The sequence below is a fragment of the Sinocyclocheilus grahami genome, unplaced genomic scaffold (genome assembly GCF_001515645.1).
Source record: "Sinocyclocheilus grahami isolate Dianchi unplaced genomic scaffold, SAMN03320097.WGS_v1.1 scaffold1549.1, whole genome shotgun sequence".
NCBI lineage: Eukaryota > Metazoa > Chordata > Actinopteri > Cypriniformes > Cyprinidae > Sinocyclocheilus > Sinocyclocheilus grahami.
The window spans coordinates 101,400-122,307 of record NW_015506728.1 but is presented as its reverse complement, the minus strand read 5'-3'; the positions used below and the strand labels follow the sequence as shown (position 1 = coordinate 122,307).

Genomic DNA, 20,908 nt, shown 5'->3' with positions numbered 1-20,908 from the left:
CCTAGATTATGTTACCAACTAGTTTTCATCGTGTAATCTGTAATCAGTAACGGGCTACATACACAGATTTCTTTACAGGTATCCATTGATTTTTACACCTTGTATTTAATGTAAGCGTGCCAACATGACATTAATGCCTTGGCTAGCTTTAGAAAAAAAGCGTCCATCAAAGAGATAAGCAATGACATTTTGATATCATTAATCACTGAAAAGTCATTATTTTCAGTGAAATTGTGTTCACTTGTTTTGTTGCTAAAATATGGTTTTAGATGGATGGGTGTTCTGTTCTTTTATGTATGTGTGTAAACCTTTTTTTCAGCTCCAGTCAGAGAGAAAAGTGGGAGGAGAGACAAGATCATGTGACTCTGATGTAAAGTTAAACTAATGTGTTTCTCTCAGGAACAAGATTCATTCAAACTTACTCAAATGAAAGCAGAAAGAATCACGGACCGCTTGAAATGAACATTAGAGTTTTCTACAAGAGTCTGTCGTTTTTACTGGGTAAGTAAAACACAATCTGTTTAATATCTTAGTGACCTACAGTCTGCTTTCAGCTTCATCTTTCAGACAGAGAAACACTTAACAGAAGACACTAAAGCATAACTGGGTAACACTTTACAATAACCTTCCTTTAACCTTAGTTAATCCGTTAACTAGCTAACAATAACTAAGAATGAGCAACAGATTTGTTACAGTCTTTATAAATAATTGTTCATGTTAGATAATAAAAATACACCATTTATTGTTAGTTCATGTTAGCTCAGGTTAATTAAATAATATTAAAATGTACAAGTTTTGATTTAAAACATGTTCAGTATAGATGAAAAATTGTTGAAATGAACATGAATTATTATTAATTAATGCTTCAGAATTGTTTTTTACATTGTTAGTTTGTTGACTAATGTAGTTAACATGAACTAACAAGGTTAACAAATGAAATTTATTGTAAAGCATTACCCATAATTGAATGTGTTGTTCTTGGTTAATGTTAACTAAACACCCTCAAACAATATTGTGTGTGTTTTTCTTAACTGTAAATCTAGCAAAATGTAGGTTTACACTTATTAAAAAAATACATTTAAGCCATTAAATACTAAGCATCATTCTGTGTTTTTCATTTCAAGGGTTTTTCTCCGTTCAAACAAAGGCAGGAATAGAAGGTAAAGATTAAAATTCTTAAATTTCCTCAATAAACTATCACATATTTTGTTAGTGAGTTTGTGATGCTGTGAAACATTTTCGGGGCTCTACAATATACATATTTCAGACACATGATAAAAAAAAAGAACTTAATCAATGCAAAGGAAATTTAAAAACCAGTGCATTTAAAGTTTAAAATAAAGTAGGCTCAGAAAAATTCAGTCATTACAAATCACTCAACCTAACAATTTGACATCTATACTGAACAAAGCAGAAGGACAACTTATAATATACAACAAGTATAATTGATGCCACTTACAACTTACAATGAGTATTCCTGAAACACTTCCCTTCATGATGGACCAGAGGCATGACGGTGTTTGTGTGATTTTAGGTAGTTTTGACAGGCAGCCTTCATGCATAGAACAAAATGCAAAAGTCTTGTGATCTTGTGAAGTCTGTAAGATGGGAAACAAAACATTTAAAAGTGACAGATGCAAAACTCACATTGAAATCATAGTGGCACCAACTTTTGAACACTTTTTACAATACTCATAATTTCAAAGCAGCTTCACAGAAACCAGTGCTTGAAGTGGGCCGGTACGCACCGGTACGCAGTACCGGCACTTCTGTATTTTAGTCTTTAGCGTGCTGGCACTTTTTCGTGCGTACTGGCACTTCTGACATGTTGCTGGTACTAAGAGTCAAAGCGTCAGTGTCTGGTGTATATAAATCACACTAACAGGAGGGGTCACCTCTCATCTCGACAAATCGCATGAATGAATGCAAGTCGGTCTACTGCAGGGGTTGTCGCTTTTCCACAGCCTGGCCAGTGTGAGCCAGGGCTAACAACGAGCCGGGCAGGACCAATGCTGCGCTTCCACTGTCGGAGCAGCGCTACTCTGAAAGCCCGCCATTAACAAACAGCATCATTTCACCAGCGAGGGGGTAAATAAATGAAAACTATCACAAAACTAACTTGACAAAAGCGGACGTTTTGTCCTTATAAAGATTTAAAAAGTCTCCAGCATCTATATTTTACCAATGATTTACAATTTAAAAAGTTACAGTGTCAGTAATTTATTACTTTGTGTCAGAAGTGTGCATCAGTGATGCTAAATCCAACTAATATGCTTAATTATTTTACATAAAATGAGAAAACACTTGTTCAGTCACGGATGCTCCATTTATTTGTAATCACAAAAATGCATAAAACAAGTCCATTTAAGTCCAAAGACATACAAGAATAACACAATAGAAAAACATCGATAAACCCATGTTTGCGTCAACTTCTTCAGAAAGTTTCAAAAAAAAATTTTTCAAAGAAATAATATAATGTGAGGATGTTTGGGCGCTGTCCTGTTACACTATAGGCTGCTGTTATCATTTCAGCCAAATTGTGTGAGGTGCAAGAGCATGTCAGGAGAAGTAGAATAATAATTCATTACTAATTTGAATCAGTACTCTATAATGAAAACAAAATTTAAAAAAATGAAAAGAAGCAGGTTTTTGTGATCATTAGGGGAAACCGATAAACTCCTGGAAAGTCCAAGGATCCAATAAGCAAATTCAAATAGTTGGACAAAACAGCACTAATGCAGTGAAAAACACGACCAATTTCATCAGAGATTGTGGAGAGAATAGTGAATCACGTGCAGATGTCAGTAAATTATTATTTTCATTGTGTATTTGGATTAAAAGCAAGAAAGTTTTATAATGGACGCTGGCTGACTGAGGTGTTATGCGATGGTAAGACGTTTAGCGATTCTGAATGTATCCAGTGGAGGTTTAGTGGTCTTTGGCGTCTCCCTGTGGTCCTGTTTGGTATCACAGCTTGACTTCTGGTTATTTGTATTGAAAACGTTTGTTTAATTACTTATTGATTGTGGCACTATACATAGCCTACGTTGTGAATTATGAAAATTAAAAAGTAGTTATTTAACATAAAAAACATAAATAAATAAATAAATAGGGGGGGGGAGTACCGGCACTTATTTTTTTCCACTTCAAGTACTGACAGAAACCCATCATTTCCAGTCAGAATAGAAATAAATAAATGTAATGGTAAAAAAGGTTTTCCACTAAACATATTCCAGTGAACGTAGCAGCATGGGGAACAGCCGTTCATTCTTCAGATTCTTCCAACTGGTATGCCCCAAACGCTCTGGATGGGTTGAGCTACACCTGTACTCATACTACGACACAAACTGACCCGTGGTGGAAGCTGGATCTGATGAAGACGTATGGTGTGAACAGAGTGAGCATCACTAACAGAGCCGAATGCTGTGAAAGCAGGATAGATGGGGCAGAGATTCGGATTGGAAACAACTCTTCAGATCTTCTCAGCAACCCAGTGTGAGTATCTCTGATATATTCTTATATAAAGAGATTCTGGCTTGTTGGTCAGTAATTTGGTCTTTTTCTTATATTCACTATATTCACTAATTTCACTAATTTCAGGTGCTTAGACTATATTAAGATTGGTCTTAATATAATTAATTAAGTCCACAAAATAAAATCAAAAATAGGCCTATACAGAAAGCAGCAACAGTTCACTGGAATTGCCTGGAATTCAGAATTCTGAAATCGAAATCCTCACTAAACACCACAATACATTTTCATATAAATAATCCAAAACTTTTAAAAAGTTTTAAAAGTTTGACGGTTTGCAGTTTGAAATATTTTGAAGTTTAAAATAGTTTTAAAGATTAAAGTTTGAATGTTTTGAAGACAATACAGTCTATTAGAAAATCATTTACATTCATCGTGTTTGCTATATATATTTTTTAATTAAAGTGACAATCTACTTTACTAAACAATGTAAACTTGACTGACTGCTTCAATTCTACTTTAAGGATAAAAGAAGAAAATACAAGTGAAGAGTCATACTAATAATGAGCATCAAAAGCACAGGAGCAGCTCACTCTTTCGTCTTTCTCCAGATGTGCTGTAGTTTCTACTATTCCAGCAGGAGCTACCTACAGCTACTCGTGTCATGGGATGGAGGGACGTTATGTTACTGTGAATATTCCTGGAACTTCAAAGATTCTTACTCTCTGTGAAGTGGGAGTCTATGTGATTTTTCCAGGTAATTCAGAGCTACTTATCAACCTGGTCTAAACCCTTCCCAGGCAAATATTGTTGCAAATGTTGCAAATATGGCCGTGCGAGTGAAAAGATATTCCTTGAAAGGGACTTTGTCAAGACTCAACCATCTCATACAGATCTGATAGAAATGCATTCCTAGATTGAAGTAAACCTCCTGAAACTCTTTCAGATATAAAATATGCTGACTAAAACCATTTCTTGACACTGTGACATCTTCCAGATAATTTGGCAACAGGAAGAACCGTCACACAGTCATCAACCTATGGCACCTGGTTAGCTCAAAAGGCCATTGATTTAAATCCAGGTTTAACAAAGTCATATTCAGCATGTTCCTCAACCAGTGCTCAGACTAACCCATGGTGGAGGGTGGATCTGAGTTCTGTGTACCGAGTTAGTAGAGTTGTCATCACAAACAGAATAGACTGCTGTGCAGAACGATTAAATGGAACGGAGATTCGCATTGGAAACTCTTTGGAGAACAACGGCAACAACAATCCCATGTGAGAGCCTCTATTTTAGTGGCTTAATATCCATAAAAATCCCTGAAAACACATGTGAAGAAAGACTAGAAGTCTAAATAATGTTTATGTGTCTCTCTTTAGATGTGCTGTGATTTCTAGCATTCCAGCTGGTGTTTCCTCCACCTACATATGTAACAATATGGAGGGTCGATACGTGAATCTGATCATTCCTGGATATTCAAGGTTTCTTACTCTGTGTGAGGTGGCGGTCTATGGAGAAGGTATGATGAAATTTTGTGTTTTGGGAAACTAAACTATTGTGAAACTATTAAATTTTTCACAATAGTTGATATTTGGAAATTTATTGTTTTTGAAAATATAAAACTTAAACAGTTGCATGCAGGGCAGGGCAGGACTTAGGGGGGCGGGGGCCCCTGGGCTTGAGGTTATGTTTGGGCCCTATACCTACACTACAAATGCCCTTAAATAGAACATTCTGGAGTAACACAAAATACACAAACATATGCTTTGAGGTTCATAAATAGTACAATTAATATGCAACATGTCTAGGCTATAGTTAAAGTTTAAATGTAATATTAAATATTCATTATAATATAATAAACAGGATGTGTTCTCTCAGTTGAGAGATCAAAACCCTGAAATAATTTTGAGCAAAAAAAAATAAAGCCAGAGATGTTTATAGCGGCTTACTTGTATTATAAAAGTTATTGTCATCTGTGTCCTCTTATTTTAGGTTCTAATTCAATCAATAAATTCAATCGAATAAAAAGACATGCTGGCTATTAACAATCAAATGAAATCACTATCAACATAATTCATAGATGGATCGTGCATAAATGTTAAGTTTAAATATAACATTTTAATGTAGAAATATTAAATTATTGCAAAAATGAAATAAGCTACTTTTCAACCATTCTGGAGTAACACAAAATACACAAACATATGCTTTGAGGTTCATAAATAGTACAATTAATATGCAACATGTCTAGGCTATAGTTAAAGTTTAAATGTAATATTAAATATTCATTATAATATAATAAACAGGATGTGTTCTCTCAGTTGAGAGATCAAAACCCTGAAATAATTTTGAGCAAAAAAAAATAAAGCCAGAGATGTTTATAGCGGCTTACTTGTATTATAAAAGTTATTGTCATCTGTGTCCTCTTATTTTAGGTTCTAATTCAATCAATAAATTCAATCGAATAAAAAGACATGCTGGCTATTAACAATCAAATGAAATCACTATCAACATAATTCATAGATGGATCGTGCATAAATGTTAAGTTTAAATATAACATTTTAATGTAGAAATATTAAATTATTGCAAAAATGAAATAAGCTACTTTTCAACCACCAGTAGGTGGCAGCAAGTGACTGTCTTAATGAGTGAGTTGAATCAACCAATTCATTTAAAAAGCTGATTCATTTAACTTTGCAAACGACTGTACTTATAGCCTGATTGAATCATTTGCTGGTCCCTGTAATGCTGAGGAACAAAACACTGTTGTTCAGAAACGCAGCGGTTCTGCTGTGTGTTCTATTTTCTTTCTGACGGAGCAAAACTGAATTTTGTGTCTGAAAGTTACTCAGCAAGTTGTTGTTTATTGTACATTTGCGATTGTGCAGATATTAAAAAAAAAAAAACAGGACTCTTGTTTGTGTGATAGGCTAAGCCCTATAACATAGCTATGTTATAAAAACATCTAATTAAATTGCTTTTTTATTTAAAATAATTTTGATGACATTTCTTCCCCACTATGTGTAATGGCAGTAAGACGAGAGAGAGTGCTCAAAACATCAGATGACCGCATAATTTAGTGGAACATTAATATAGTAATATAGAATCATCCTCTGTAAAGAAATGAGGTGTGAACATTTGAGAATGTATCATTATTCTTAATAAAAGCTTAATGGAGCTGTTTAAAGGAACTTAGCCATGTGATAACAAACTAATCGGTGCAGACGCGATTCAATACGTGTGTCCTTCTTCTTCTATGTCAAATAATCATAAATACCAGTTTATGCTGTTTGATTGTGACCTCGAAGGTCGTAGTTGTAAGCTGTAGCACCCGCTGGCCCATTTAGATCTTGTGTGCGCAGTGGAAATGTGTCTAGTAATTTCTGAATTCTGACTGGCATATAACGAACAAATCAAACAAACGTAAACGGGCAAAGGCGGCATGGGGTGCAGCCCACTCAAGCCCAATGGTAAGTCCAGCCATGGTTGCATGCTCTCAGCTTTCAATAATTTACTACAAAAAATGCATTTGTGTTTGACACTAAACCATATCAATCCTTATTGTAAGTTAACCTGTTTTTAATGTCATCTGGGTCTTTTTTGTTTTGTTTTACATTGATTTTTGAGAAACATTAGACAACCTCTCATTGCATCTGTTTAATCTTAAGAGACAGATTCATTTGCACGAAATTGCTGTAGATATTGTAGTCACAATGCATTTCATGTTTTTAATATTTACATTTAGCATTTGTTTTTCTCTTCGGTCTGTTTATGTTCACTCTCATCTTCCCTTGTAGGTGTTTTATTTAAGAGAACCTTTGTGAAGATGAAACTGAAGTCCAGTTCGAGTCTGTCTGAACCTGCAGCGACAGCCCAGATCCTGTCACAGGTGAGAGAGGGAAACATACAGAAATCTGAAATAATGTCTCACTGAAACCCATTTTAAGAGATCTGCTAATTTCAGCTTCAATCTGCTCTGGCAAAACGAGGGATTTCTGTCATGATGCTGCAATGGTCTCAACCACCCAAACAGGAAGTGATGCGGAAGCAAGCTGCACCGGGTGAGTGTGTTCATACTGGAAAACGTCTCAGGTTACTTATGTAACCATGGTTCCCTGAGTAGGGAATGAGACACTGCGTCCTCTAGGGGTCGCTATGGGGACGCCTCTTCGTGACCCATGTCTGAAGCATACATTGAAAAAACACCAACTCGTTTGGCCGGCGACCGCCATGACGTCACTACCGGTGCGACTATAGTATAAATAGGCGCCGGGAGCACACATCATTCACTTCTTCATCTGAAGCTTGCGTCCGCAGCATGGCAAGAAACCTAGAGGATGCAGTGTCTCGTTCCCTACTCAGGGAACCATGGTTACATAAGTAACCTGAGACGTTCCCTTTCATGGGAACTTCGAACTGCGTCCTCTAGGGGTCGCTATGGGGAACGGTATACCCACGCCACCATGCTGAGGAGAGTGCATGCCAGAACCACGGCGAGCACTAAGTAGAACTCAAACTTCTCATGTGAGAGGAGAACTCCGAATTCAGAGGAATAGCGTTGCTCATTCCAGGTAACCCTTTGATAAAAAAGGGGAGCACTGCTCAATACTACCACGAGGACAGCCCATGGAGCGAGGAATCCAACTCCTCAGAGAGGATTAACGCTCGAAAGAAACACCATACTCACAATAACCCTCAATGGTGAGGGGAGCGATGCTTCCAGAGTGTGTCGATAGAGACACACTAGTTGAGTGGAGCCCAAAACCAACTCAGAGAAAGGGAACGAGATCAATAACGCTTAACACTGACCATACAGGATTTTAGAAAAGTGGGCAAAGCATAACGTGCACACTTACCACTTATGTGGATTTGTAGAAAAGTGCGCAAAGCTTACGTGTGCACTTACCATAGTATTTGGATTTAGAGTTTTCCAAGCATCTGTTTGCAGATACCTGGAAGTACTGGGCCAAACAGGAGAGGCAAGCTCCAATACAACCCTCAAGGTGAGGGGAGCACTGCCTGAGACAGCATTTACACAAGAAGGTTCTCGTAATGCCACCTATGCCTTCCGCTCGATGCCTCAGCAAGAGGGGGTATCCTGGTGATCGGGAAGCCCCTCAGGGTGACCCAGATACAGTAGACCAGTCAGGGTAGCATGAAAGCGTAACCCCAGCCCGGACGTCTTTCCTCGAAAAGAGAGACAAACGAGAGTGGAGCTTTTTCCCTTGGAAAAAACGCTCACAGTGCATGCTCTTCACCCAAACAAATAATATAGTTTTTATAATTAGTTTTTATGAATAGAGATCGCTCTTACCACAGAAATGCATGCTTCAAATAAAACAGTCAATGAAGATGAAGAAGTGAATGATGTGTGCTCCCGTGGCCTATTTATACTATAGTCGCACCAGTAGTGACGTCATGGCTGTCGCCGGCCAACGAGTTGGTGTTTTTTCAATGTATGCTTTAGACACGGGTTACGACGAGGCGTCCCCATAGCGACCCCTAGAGGACGCAGTTCGAAGTTCCCATGAAAGGGAACTGAAAAAGACTGTTGATTTTGGAGTAAAATTATTTGAATACATTTGTATATATTACAAATAAAATGGAAAATTATTTAATTTGCAGCTCAATGTGCTGTAAGAAATAGATGATGGGGAAATCTAAACTCTCTTCAGATCAGCTTTGGTGTTCTTTATTTACCTGCTGGAATATTCTCCGTTCCTCAGTGTTGATCACAATAAAGATGTACATGAAAACTGAAAGTACTGATTCCTGAAATTGAATTTTAAGTCATGCAAACTGATTTCTGTGAAGCTGCTTTGAAGCCATTTGTATTGTATAAAGTGTAAAATACTTGACAACAAAGAGGGAGTGTTACTTCGGTATAATTTACATACTTTTATGTATATATAGATATATATATATATTTTTTTTTTATAATTTTATACAATATTCATAACAATATAATTTTTTTTTTATTTGAATAAGTAAGATTTGTTTTTCCGTTTTTAGCTATTGCGTAGTCATTAGTGTTAAGAAAAAGGACAAAAATCCCCATACAAAAAGGCGCAGCCTAATATAACTTTATAAAGTTTCAGAGGACTGCTAAATGCAGTTCTTAATATTAATTCACGTTTGGAATGCTAATATTTTTCACCACTAGATGTCAGCAGCATCATCTTTATTGATGTTGTGAAAACCAAGCAAGTTTAACAACAGTTTATTAAATGGTACACAGTAAATATATGATATGACATGATCAGTAAGTCAACGTGTTTTTTTTCTATTACTTCAACTAGTGTTAATTTTGTCAGCTATTTTCATTTTAGTCTTAGTCTTAGTCCCGTATTCAAATGTCCTTGTTAGTTTTTATCATATTTAGTCAACCTGATCCTATTTAGTTTTAATCAAGTTTTAGTCGACTAAAAGTCTCAACATTTTAGTCTAGTTTTAGTCCAAGAAAACCTGAAGTATTTTAGTCTAGTTTTAGTCAATGAAAACTTGACATTGATTTTAGCAATAAGATAATTATTATTTAACCGTACATTATTAATTTTGGCAGCCAGTTTTCTTATGCTCAATGCCTTAGGGAGTGGAATACTGAGAATAATGACCCTCTAAAGCGAGGGGTGTACTGCCAAGCTCAACCTGAAGGACAGCTTATCAGGGAGGCTCAAGAGAGCCCAACAACCCAATATAACTGCAGCACGGAGCTCTATGTAGCGAAGCATTCAGCATAACAACCCTCTAGAGTGAGGTGAATACAGCAAACTCAATCTAAAGTGCCGCTTATCAGGGAGGCTCACAGAGAGCCTAACAACCTGCAGTACAGAGCTTTAGAGTATAGCTCGGAGTACTCATCATAATGACTCTCTAAAGTGAGAGGAGTGCTAACTACATTCCTATGTGCAGAACAAAGCACTAGGGAGCAAGCACTCAGCGTAATTACCCTCTAAAGTGAGGGAAGTGCAATCATGCCCCCCACCCTCAGGGAGCGGCGCACTCAGTATGAAGACCCTCAAAATGAGGGCAGCTTATCAGGGTGGCCCACAAAAGAGTCTTACAATCTAACACAGCCACAGAACAGAGCTCTGGGGAGAGAGAGCGCTTTAGGGAGTGGTGTACTTAGCATAGCGACCCTCTAAGTGAGGGGACCACCTCCAGACTCTCCTTTAAGAGCATCTGATCAGGGAGGCTCACATAGAGCCTAGCAACCTGTAGGGTTGAAAATGATCAAAGAGTTTTGCTTTCCTGTCCCAAACCTATCTTCAGTAACAAAAGGGCCATTTGGCATTACTGAAGGCACAGAAGTAGTGCTGAATATGATCAAGGCCTGCAGGCCAACATATGTATACAGTACATCGGAGGTCTGCTATTTGTCACACCTTTTGCACGTCGGGGAAAGCTGTAATTTGCTGATTGGTCAGTTTGAATGTCTCAAATTTAGTTTTTAATCAAATGGTCAAGGAAGGGATAAAGGAAGATTGTAACTGTTGCTCTGTTTTCTTTGAGGTCTCTTTTCCTGTCTGGTGATCTCTCTTTCTTTGTTGGGGCCCTTTTCTTGGGGCTCTGTTCCCTCTCCCTCTATCCGTCTCTCTCTAAGATAACATTTTACATACATGCTAGGTACAATTAACTGTATGTTTTACCATCGTTCATCTATTTTGTAACCTTTCGAGACCTGAACCGTGGGCGGCAGACGCACAATTCTCATCCCTCAAAAAGAGAATCAAGCATACAAAGCATTTCTCAGTGCAATCGTGTCACGCAGCATGCATTTAGTTCCCCCAAGAGCCAAACATGCTCTGTTCAAAAACTAGATTCCCTCAAGAATCAACGAAACTGCCGCGAATGCATCCCATTGAGACTGTTCAACTCCCTCAAGACCCAAATGTGCTCATGCAAATGCTGTCTACACTCTCGAGTAAAATGCAAAGCTTTACCTCTGCTCTCAGTAGTCTAGTGAATGCATAACAATGAGCACATCCCACTTACTCATGAGTCAGACATTGAAATGAGTTGCAAAAAGTGCAATGAATGCATTCATTTCCCTCAAGAACTGAACGCGTGTGCTTCTCACCCACACATACCACACGAGTAATGCAAATTCTCAGGTATCAAAAGAAAATTCCTCCAGCGTCCTTTTATAATATGGTCGCACTGGTAGTGAAGTCATAGGCTGTCGCTGGCCAATGTTATTGTCATATTTAGACATGTGCTTCAGACTTCAGACGTCACACTGGAGGCATTCCCTTAAAAAAGAAACTACATGCACAAAATATACCGTACTGTACAGACACATACATAAACAATGGATTTAATGTCTGAATAGCTTGTTTCTAAGCAAACGGATGCGAGAATAAGTTTTTGTTTTCCCTTGCAAAAAAAAAAAAATGACTAGTACCTTTTCAGTTAACAGATATTTCCTTCAACTCAAAATACAACGCAATGTGTGATTCGAATAAAACATCTGTGAAAATCAATACAGAAAATTCAGAACATTTTACTGACTTTTTTGGAATGCATGATTTGAAATTATTCTTACATTTTGTTCTTTATGTCAGAAGCATAATGCCCATTTGTCAAATGGATTCTGAATGCAACAACCACAAAAAAGTTATTTTTTAAATATAGATCTTAGTCATTTAACAGCTTCTCTATATGTATGTATAGTAAGGTACAGTAATTATAAAAAGACAGTAAAAAGGCATTCTGAATAAAAGGTTCAAGGTTCAATACAAAACAAGATAGTGTAAGTTATTTCTGGTAACAGTTACATGGATTTATAGATTGTCTTGGATATGAGTGTGTTTTGAGACTTCAACAAATACTCTTTTTAAAAAAAACCTTCAGATCTGTGTGGGTTTCGGAGAATTAAGATCGTGCCTTCAGAGAATCTTTGTATTTATTTGGATTATTTGCATTATGTTGTTATTTGTTTATTTCCTCTGGTCAGTTTGCAAAACAAATTATGCTGCCTTAGATTTATATATATTTGTCATATTACAGAGTTTTATAAATGAAGATGGTTATGTGCATTTATCCATCCATCTCCATTAATGAAATTAAATTTAACCACTAGCAAAACACTAGCATATTTTTACTCCTTCACATACTGTCCAAATATCTAACTGTTCACAAAACTGAAGGGACATGTCCTTTTGCTGTACAGTAATTCTGCATTCATGTATGCAGAAGAAACCATCTTTGTTCACCGCCAAAGGGAGCGTACTGTGATGTATCATTACACTGGAATTCAATAGTGTGTATGTTTGGCAGTTTGCAGACTTGTGTTTAAAATATTTTCTTTTTGTGTGTGAAAATAACCATTATAATACATTTTACCATTATGGTGAAGTTTAAGTTTGCAGCAACATACATTTTAGACCTTATAGAAAATAAAGTACTTAATTATGTTAAACTATCTTAAAATTCTGAGACAGAGAAGGAAAGAGAGGTGAGTGATAGAGAAGGAGGGAAGGAGTGATGAGGTTGATCATGTGATGCGCAGTTAAATGTGTCGTCCTCAATAAAAATTAAACAACACACACTCTCCACCCTAAGAGAAAGACAGACGCCTTTAATCAACCATGAAGAAGCTCTACAATTGCCTGTGGATCTTACTGGGTAAAGTACAACATACATGTATCTGCTATTTTATTAGATTCACACTAATGTTAACACAGAGATTTCCTTTGTTCCAAAATGTTGCTGTTTCTGGTTTAGTTTGCACTAACCCAAAATACTCTAGATCCTTTGCATGTGTCATGTTCCAAATTTATAATGAAGTCAGAAATATTGTTCCTTAAGTTTTTTCATGGTTGTTTTGCATGTTTTGCATTTGTAACAAATCAGCTCAAAGGGGAAATATGAATAATTAATTATAACGTTATAATTAATTATAAATATTTAGATCCGCTGTAGATATTTACTTGACCTCTCAGGGTCAACTGTCTGTAAATTCTAAGAACGTTAATTTCCTGGTTAAGGGAAATAACTTTCTTACTGTACAATACTACTCAGAGCATGTAGCAAAAATCTGAATGATTAGGGACTCCAGTTATGAGCAAACAATGAACAACCTCAAGTGTGATACAAGTAAGACTTTATTAACTACATAAACACTTAAACTAGTCTAACATACACATACACACACACGCATACAGTTGGCATAGGAACTTAAGCAGTAAAGAGAAGAGAAATAAAAACATGAAGCTATGGTACAATTTGATATTCAGCAGATCTACAGCCTGAAGGAAACATCAGTTTCTTATTTCAAACACACTTTTGTAAAAGGTGCAAATGATACTTAATGCATCAATTAATAAGACTAAGTTTTATACTTGCACGTCTCGCCTGTTTGAAAGAGAGTCCTGATGCACTTTGGGGATCCAGTAAGTTGGCTGAAGTTAGGTGATGAGAAAGAACCATTTTGAGTCAGATGATCTTGATGAATGGAAAGACTAGGCCGAGGCCTGGTGCAGACTTAAGAGTTGCAGAAGCGTTCCAGCTCACATCCTCATCTTCTCAGAATCTAACAGAAACGCAGACTGAACTGGCTATGTGTTGGAGCCCACCGGGCACGCCCGCACCGGCTCAGGCTCTCCACATGTTCAGCAATCAGAAGATTTAGCAGAAGACTTAGCAGAAGAAGAACATGGGCGGAACTGTGAGTGAGCCTTTTAAAGTCTGAGAAGATTCACGCCTCTCAGGATGGGCTTGTCCAATGAGAAAGGCTGAAATTCCTAGCAGGAGGTTGGAAATACTGGAGATTTTTACGACCCTTTGTGTGAGAGCATGGTAATTTGCATATGGAACTCATTGGGTGTTAATGCAAAATTACTAAATGTTCTTAGAACACTAATATGTTGCATAGGTATAAACATATGATATACAGTCTGAATTTGATCATCCGAAGACGAATTCATAGAGACCAAACATAGTATTTGTAAGGTTACATGAATGAGTGGTTCTATCATAAGCATGCATAAAACAGTATATAATACAAAAGACAATATACAAGAACAGCAATAATATACACAAGGATATGTGTGAAGGACCTGAAGGATATGTGTGTACATTCAAAGAAAGGTTTTCCTATAAACTAATTAGAGCAGAGACAATTGTTATGGGCATTATGTGTCTGTTTTAGAGAGACTTGAGTAAGAGCTGCCCTGCCTGCATTCCTTGGAGCAATAAAACTAGTGTTATCAGATGGTTTGTTTTTGGTTGTCATGGAACCAGAGGCCTGTTCTGTCCTTTTGAGGTGTTAGTTGCATTTCGGGGGAAGGGTCCATAGACCCTCATAGTTGGTCCTTTGGTTAGATGAGGGGGCGTTAGATATTATTTGTTAAATATAACAAATAGTTGTGTGTCTGATTGGTCCAAATACCTCACATTATTATGTACTTCATTTATCTCATCATACAGATTTTGCACCATTTGTTACTGGATCTCTGGAATACATTCTCTTAGTTTTTTTTCATTTGCTTTACAAAACAAATCTAGTGTTGAATCTTTGCTCATTTGTGTATGTAAATGTTTTCTTATGCTCACTGCCTCATTCAACTACCTCTTCTGACAGTTTAAATAAAGAACTCTCTGAGCTGTTTGTCACTTTAATCAGTCTGAATATGCTCTTTGCACTACAATCATTATATCTGCACTGTTGTTTACTTCACTGGTTTGCACTCTATCTGCCATGTGCCTTGTGCTGCTTTATTTATTTTTTTACATTACCTTATTTGTATATTTGTTTAGTTGTATTTTATATTTAATCTGTATCTATCTTTATTTATGTTCTACTGTTAGTGTTATCTGTATGCACCAAGGGTCTGAGAGTAATGCAATTTCAATTCTCTGTATGTATGTGCTGTGCATGTGGAAGAATTGACAATAAAGCAGACTTGACTTGACTTGACTTAGGGAGTGGCATACTGAGAATAATGACCCTCTAAAGCGAGGGGTGTACTGCCAAGCTAAACCTGAAGGACAGCTTATCAGGGAGGCTCAAGAGAGCACAACAGCCCAATATAACTGCAGCACGGAGCTCTATGTAGCGAAGCATTCAGCATAACAACCCTCTAGAGCGAGGTGAGTACAGCAAACTCAATCTAAAGTGCCGCTTATCAGGGAGGCTCACAGAGAGCCTAACAACCTGCAGTACAGAGCTTTAGAGTATAGCTCGGAGTACTCATCATAATGACTCTCTAAAGTGAGAGGAGTGCTAACTACATTCCTATGTGCAGAACAAAGCACTAGGTATCAAGCACTCAGCATGAGTGCAATCATACCCCCCACCCTGATTGAAAAATTATTTAATGATCTCTGTGTTTATCTGTTTAAAAATCAAGAAAGCCAGGTAGCGAGTCTACAGGAGATTCTTAGATTTACACAATCTACTTGTTTCAAGGCTGGACATGCTGACTAAATGGATTATTAGAGACAGTTTACCACAAAACAAAACTTAGTAAATGAAGAATTCTTAACTTAATCTTTCACGCTCCAAAATGACAAAAAGGAACCATAAAATATGTCCATAAGACTGGCTGACAATAGTTTTGTGTGAGCAACAGACACAAATCCTTCTACACCTTTAATGAGAGAAATAGCATGAACAAATCACTATTTTGAGTCAGATCTGTGCATTGAAGCATTTGATCCAGTCTGAATTATTTGTTCTCAAGTTCAACCTGGTCACAGCGGTTAACAGCCCGCATGAGGGGAAATCATTAGTAAAAAATGACTTCAATTAAAGAAGTAAAGAATAACTTCAATAGACTAAATGATGTCCATATGGCAGAAATGTACAGTAAAAACCATGCAGTTAGTTAATGACATGTATTCAAACAAATGGTGAACACTATTAACAGCAATGATTAAATGTTGCGATCAAACTTACAGCAAACTTTAGTAGGTTTGTTTGTTGGTTCAGGGTTGCCATCATCTAAGGTCCTCTGAGGGGTTGGTGTTTTCTCTTCTCAGGTGTTCAGTCATCTCGGATCTTCATAAGGGTTGGATCCAGACCGAAGCTTGTGCAATTCCTAGATGGGCATCCCGTGGCAGAAACAGAGAAGGAAATAGAGAAAAATTAGCGTAGCTGCTGTTCAAACCAAGCAAAGAATGATAATGTGCATTTGATCAGATATAACTGAAGTACAAGGTTATGAGATACATTATGTGGATGTTTGGCTAAGGAGATGTGTCTTTAATCTAGATTTAAACGGAGAGAGTGTGTCTGAATCGCAAACATAATCAGGAAGGCTATTCCAGAGTGTAGCAACTCAGCTCATGGGAAATATGAATAATTAACCATAACTAGTTATAATTAATTATGAATATTTTAGATCCGCTGTAGATATTTAGCTGACCTCTCAGGGTCAACTGTCTTGTCAATTCTAAGAACGTTAATTTCCTGGTTAAAGGAAATAACTTTCTTACTGTACAATTCTACAAAAGCTTGTAGCATAAATCTGCATGATTAAGTGACTCCAGTTATAAGCAAACAATGAACCACGTCAAGTGTGATACAAGTAAGGTTTTATTAACTACATAAACACTTAAACTAGTCTAACATACTACATAAACACATAAACTGGTCTAACATCCTACATAAACACATAAACTGGTCTAACATACACATATACACACACACACACACATACAGTTGGTATAGGAAAGGGTTAAAGCTTAACTCAAAAGGTAAAGGTGTCACTGATACTTAATGTATTAATTAATAAGACTAAGTTTGATACTTGCGAGTCTCGTCTGTCTGAAAGAGATTCCTGATGCAATCTTAAGGTTTCCAGTTGATCTTTGCTGAATTTGGGTCGATGAAAAGAACCAGTTTTGAGTCAGAGAATCTTGATTGAAATGGAAAGGACAAGGCCGAAGCCTGGCACGAGCTTATGATGTTCTGGAGCGTTGGAGCGTCTTATCGAAACCTAACAGAACCACCGACTGGGTGGGTCCCTGGAGTGCGGCCTTTAAAGCCTGCAAAGATTCACGCCTCTCAAGATGGGCTTGTCCAATGAGGAAGTCTGGAATCTCAAGTGGGAGTTCTGAGATACTGGGGCATTTTTATGGCCCTTTGTTTGAAAGCATGGTCATTTGCAAATGAAACTCGAATACAAAAGATAAAGTTATATATATATATATATATATGTAAGCTGACAGGAGTGTGTTTCGATTATAAGCCTGCATAACAGTATACAATTTCAAAGACCAAATACACAATGACAATAATATACCCAATGACCTGAAGGATCATGTGTGTTCATTCAAAGAAAGGTTTTCCTATGAATTAATTAGTAGAAAAGTCCATTTCTACACTGCCTTTGTGCCTCTTGCTTCTGGAAAATGCAGCTGAGAGTCTCTGCTCACATTCCACAAAGTCGTAAAAGTATCTGGTGTCAGCATTGCTATGGAACCAGGGGCCTGTTCAGCTTCCTGGGGTGTTACAGAGTATTTGTTAAATCTAGCTAACAAAATATATATTGTGTGTTTGAGTGGTCCAGACGCTACAAGAGTTGAGGAGTCAAATGTGAAAAAGCACTAAGAACTCTAGCAGCTGCATTTTGGACTACCTATAGCTTGTGTATTGAGGATGCAGGATAAACACCTAGCAGTGCATTACGATAGTCCAGTCTGGAGGTCATGAATGCATGAACTAGCTTTTCTGCATCAGAAACAGGCAACATGTTTCGTAACTTGGCAATGTTTCTAAGATGGAAGAATGCTGTTTTTGTAACATGGGAAATATTATTTTCAAAAGACAAGTTGCTATCTAATATAACACACACATTTTTGACTGTAAAGGAAGTAACCGTACATCCGTCTAGATGCAAAATGTAATCTAAGAATTACAATAAGTCCAATAAGTAATATCTCTGTCTTATCCAAATTTTATAATATCAAATTATTGGTCATCCAATCTTTCACATTTTTAACACACTCTGTTAGCTTAGATAATTTAGAAGTTTCATTTGGTCTTGAGATATATAGTTGAGTATCATCCGCAGTACAATGGAAACTAATCCCGTATTTTCTTATAAAATTACCAAGGGGTAAATTCAAATGAACATTACATTTAAATATCTCTGAAATTAATTTGAATCTTGTTGCTCACACAGGGTTGTTATCAATTCAAGAAATGGCCAATGGAACATATGGTAAGAACCTTTGTGTTTAGTGGCATTTACTTTATTTGGTCCACTGTTATTTCCAAACAGGTTTTGCCAGACAAAAAAAAATCCTCTTTAAGAATGTATTTAAAATAATTGTCCAGTCACTTAGATTATGCAGCTCTAATATACAAAACCCATCACTATACAGGCCTAGAACAAAATATATGATGTTGGAAAATTAAAGCTTTGGTTCAGTCTGATCTGAAAGACAAATTCACTAAGTTCATCAAGCCTATAAAAGAGGCAGCTAACACTAACATCAATGCAATTGAAATGTCAAGCTAAGAGAAATCAGACAAAAATGTATAGTGTCACGATTAAATTCAGATCAGATGATGACACAAGCAAATGCAAGTGTTCTTCAGGACTGGAAATGTGGAAGATGCATTCAAAATACACTTCTGCTTAAAAATCTGAGAAGGGCTCATTTAAACAGCATGGCGCTTCTGACATTGATGGTAATGAACAAATAATTCAGTAAAATGCTTTTGAGGAACTTTGAGGAAGTCTGTTAAAGTATTCCATAAAGAATAAAACAAGGATGACGGTTTTGTCGGAATTGAACAAAAATGACTTTGATCCTTATTTATTTAGTTTTTTCCAGAGAACACAGCACTATGGCGCATCGCGAGCCAGTCATCACAGTTAGAGGACTGGATTTCTAGAAACGTTGCTGATGGTTTACGCGACAGCGGTTCATACACCAACACACAGACCAACCCGTGGTGGAGAGTGGATCTGCTGAATGAATACAAAGTGAACAGAGTGGCCATCACTAACAGACTGAGCTACTATGATTACAGAATAAACGGGGCAGTGATTCGTGTCGGGAACTTCCCTGACGACATTTACAGCAACACCATGTGAGGATTTCTTAGACGTTTATATTTGTCTGCAGCTGAGAATGAACAGAAACAGATAACGGACTTAAAGAGAGTACACTTTAATGACAATGGGTCTTAACATACTTAAGTGCACTTTATAATAATGTCTAATTAAGTATTACTTAAACATATATATTTTACATAATTATGATTTTATTGTGCTTTAAATAAGTACACTTATTTTGATATATTTATCAATATACTAAAGCACATGTACAATAATTGATTTTAATTTCATCTTAAGTGTGTTCTCCAAAATTACATTTGTTAATGTATTTTAAATGTATTTTGTCTATAATATATACTATGCGCATTTATGCAATTGAAATTTATTTTTCTTTTAAACTTCAATACAATTTCTTATACAGTATACTCCAATAAAACTTATTGTTGAAATTTTCATCACCAGCTCCTGTGCTATGAACTCTACATAATATTTGAAATACAGTGTCATTTATGAGAGTACTGTATTTGTATGTAATAGTACTGTAATTTACATCTGTGTAATATTCTTATCAATATTATTATGTTGTTCTAAGTTACTTAAACACATTTAAGTGCATTAATAGCAAGCAAATGTTTTAACAAATCTAAACAAAATTAATTTGCATTCAAATAGCCTACATTTGGTTTCTATTATAGGCTACACTGCACTGTAAATATGACTTTTAGTTAGGTGAATGAGTCATGAATGAGTCTAACCATAGTCTTTGGACTAACTACACAACAAATTAGAACAATTTGAACTTGAACAGAAATGGAAAGCTTGAAATAATACGTAGTGTCTATTTTGTTTAATGCGCATGCGCCAAAATACTACATCATGACGGCGCACTACTTCACCAGAGTTTGAAAAATGCGCGATATCTGTGGCAATTGATCTAACTGGCAAATTTTCAAGAGCATCTGGGGTATACTCAAATTTGACTAAATGTGAGCTTATGGCCATAAAGGAATGTCTCAAAACTGTTCCCTTAAAGAATGAGGTTCAATATCTTGGAATATTGATAACCAAAGACCAGAAAAGAAGGTGCTTGCTAAATTTTAGTCCTATTATTGAAAAAACTAAAAAAAAGTTAAATCATTGTAATTAAAACTCTACCCCTTAAGGAGAGGTCTCTTATTAGCCAAAGGCAGAGGGTATTTCTAGACTTATTTATGCAGCAATGGCTTTACATCTTGATAAAAAACTATGTAAAGAAATTGACAAAATATTGATTGACCATTTGGAAAAATAAAATACATTACATAAAGAAGACAGTTATTATGAATTCATATGAAAATGGTGGCTTAAATGTTTTGGACTTTGCTACATTAAATAATACATGTAAGGTTAATTGGCTTAAACAAATTGTTACAAATCCTAATTCC

At 36.5% G+C, this 20,908-nt stretch overlaps 1 protein-coding gene across 1 annotated transcript in view; it reads left to right on the top strand.

Moving 5' to 3' along the window:
- The first annotated feature begins 458 nt into the window (after window positions 1–458).
- The window catches only part of LOC107571101 (uncharacterized), a 44,604-nt gene continuing 24,154 nt past the window's right edge, over window positions 459–20,908 (top strand). The window contains exons 1-8 of the mRNA XM_016257376.1: window positions 459–501; window positions 1,125–1,160; window positions 3,237–3,495; window positions 4,083–4,228; window positions 4,469–4,748; window positions 4,851–4,990; window positions 7,266–7,357; window positions 7,433–7,529. Of these exons, the coding sequence (XP_016112862.1) occupies window positions 459–501; window positions 1,125–1,160; window positions 3,237–3,495; window positions 4,083–4,228; window positions 4,469–4,748; window positions 4,851–4,990; window positions 7,266–7,357; window positions 7,433–7,529 (1,093 nt within the window). The remainder of the gene's footprint in view (window positions 502–1,124; window positions 1,161–3,236; window positions 3,496–4,082; window positions 4,229–4,468; window positions 4,749–4,850; window positions 4,991–7,265; window positions 7,358–7,432; window positions 7,530–20,908) is intronic.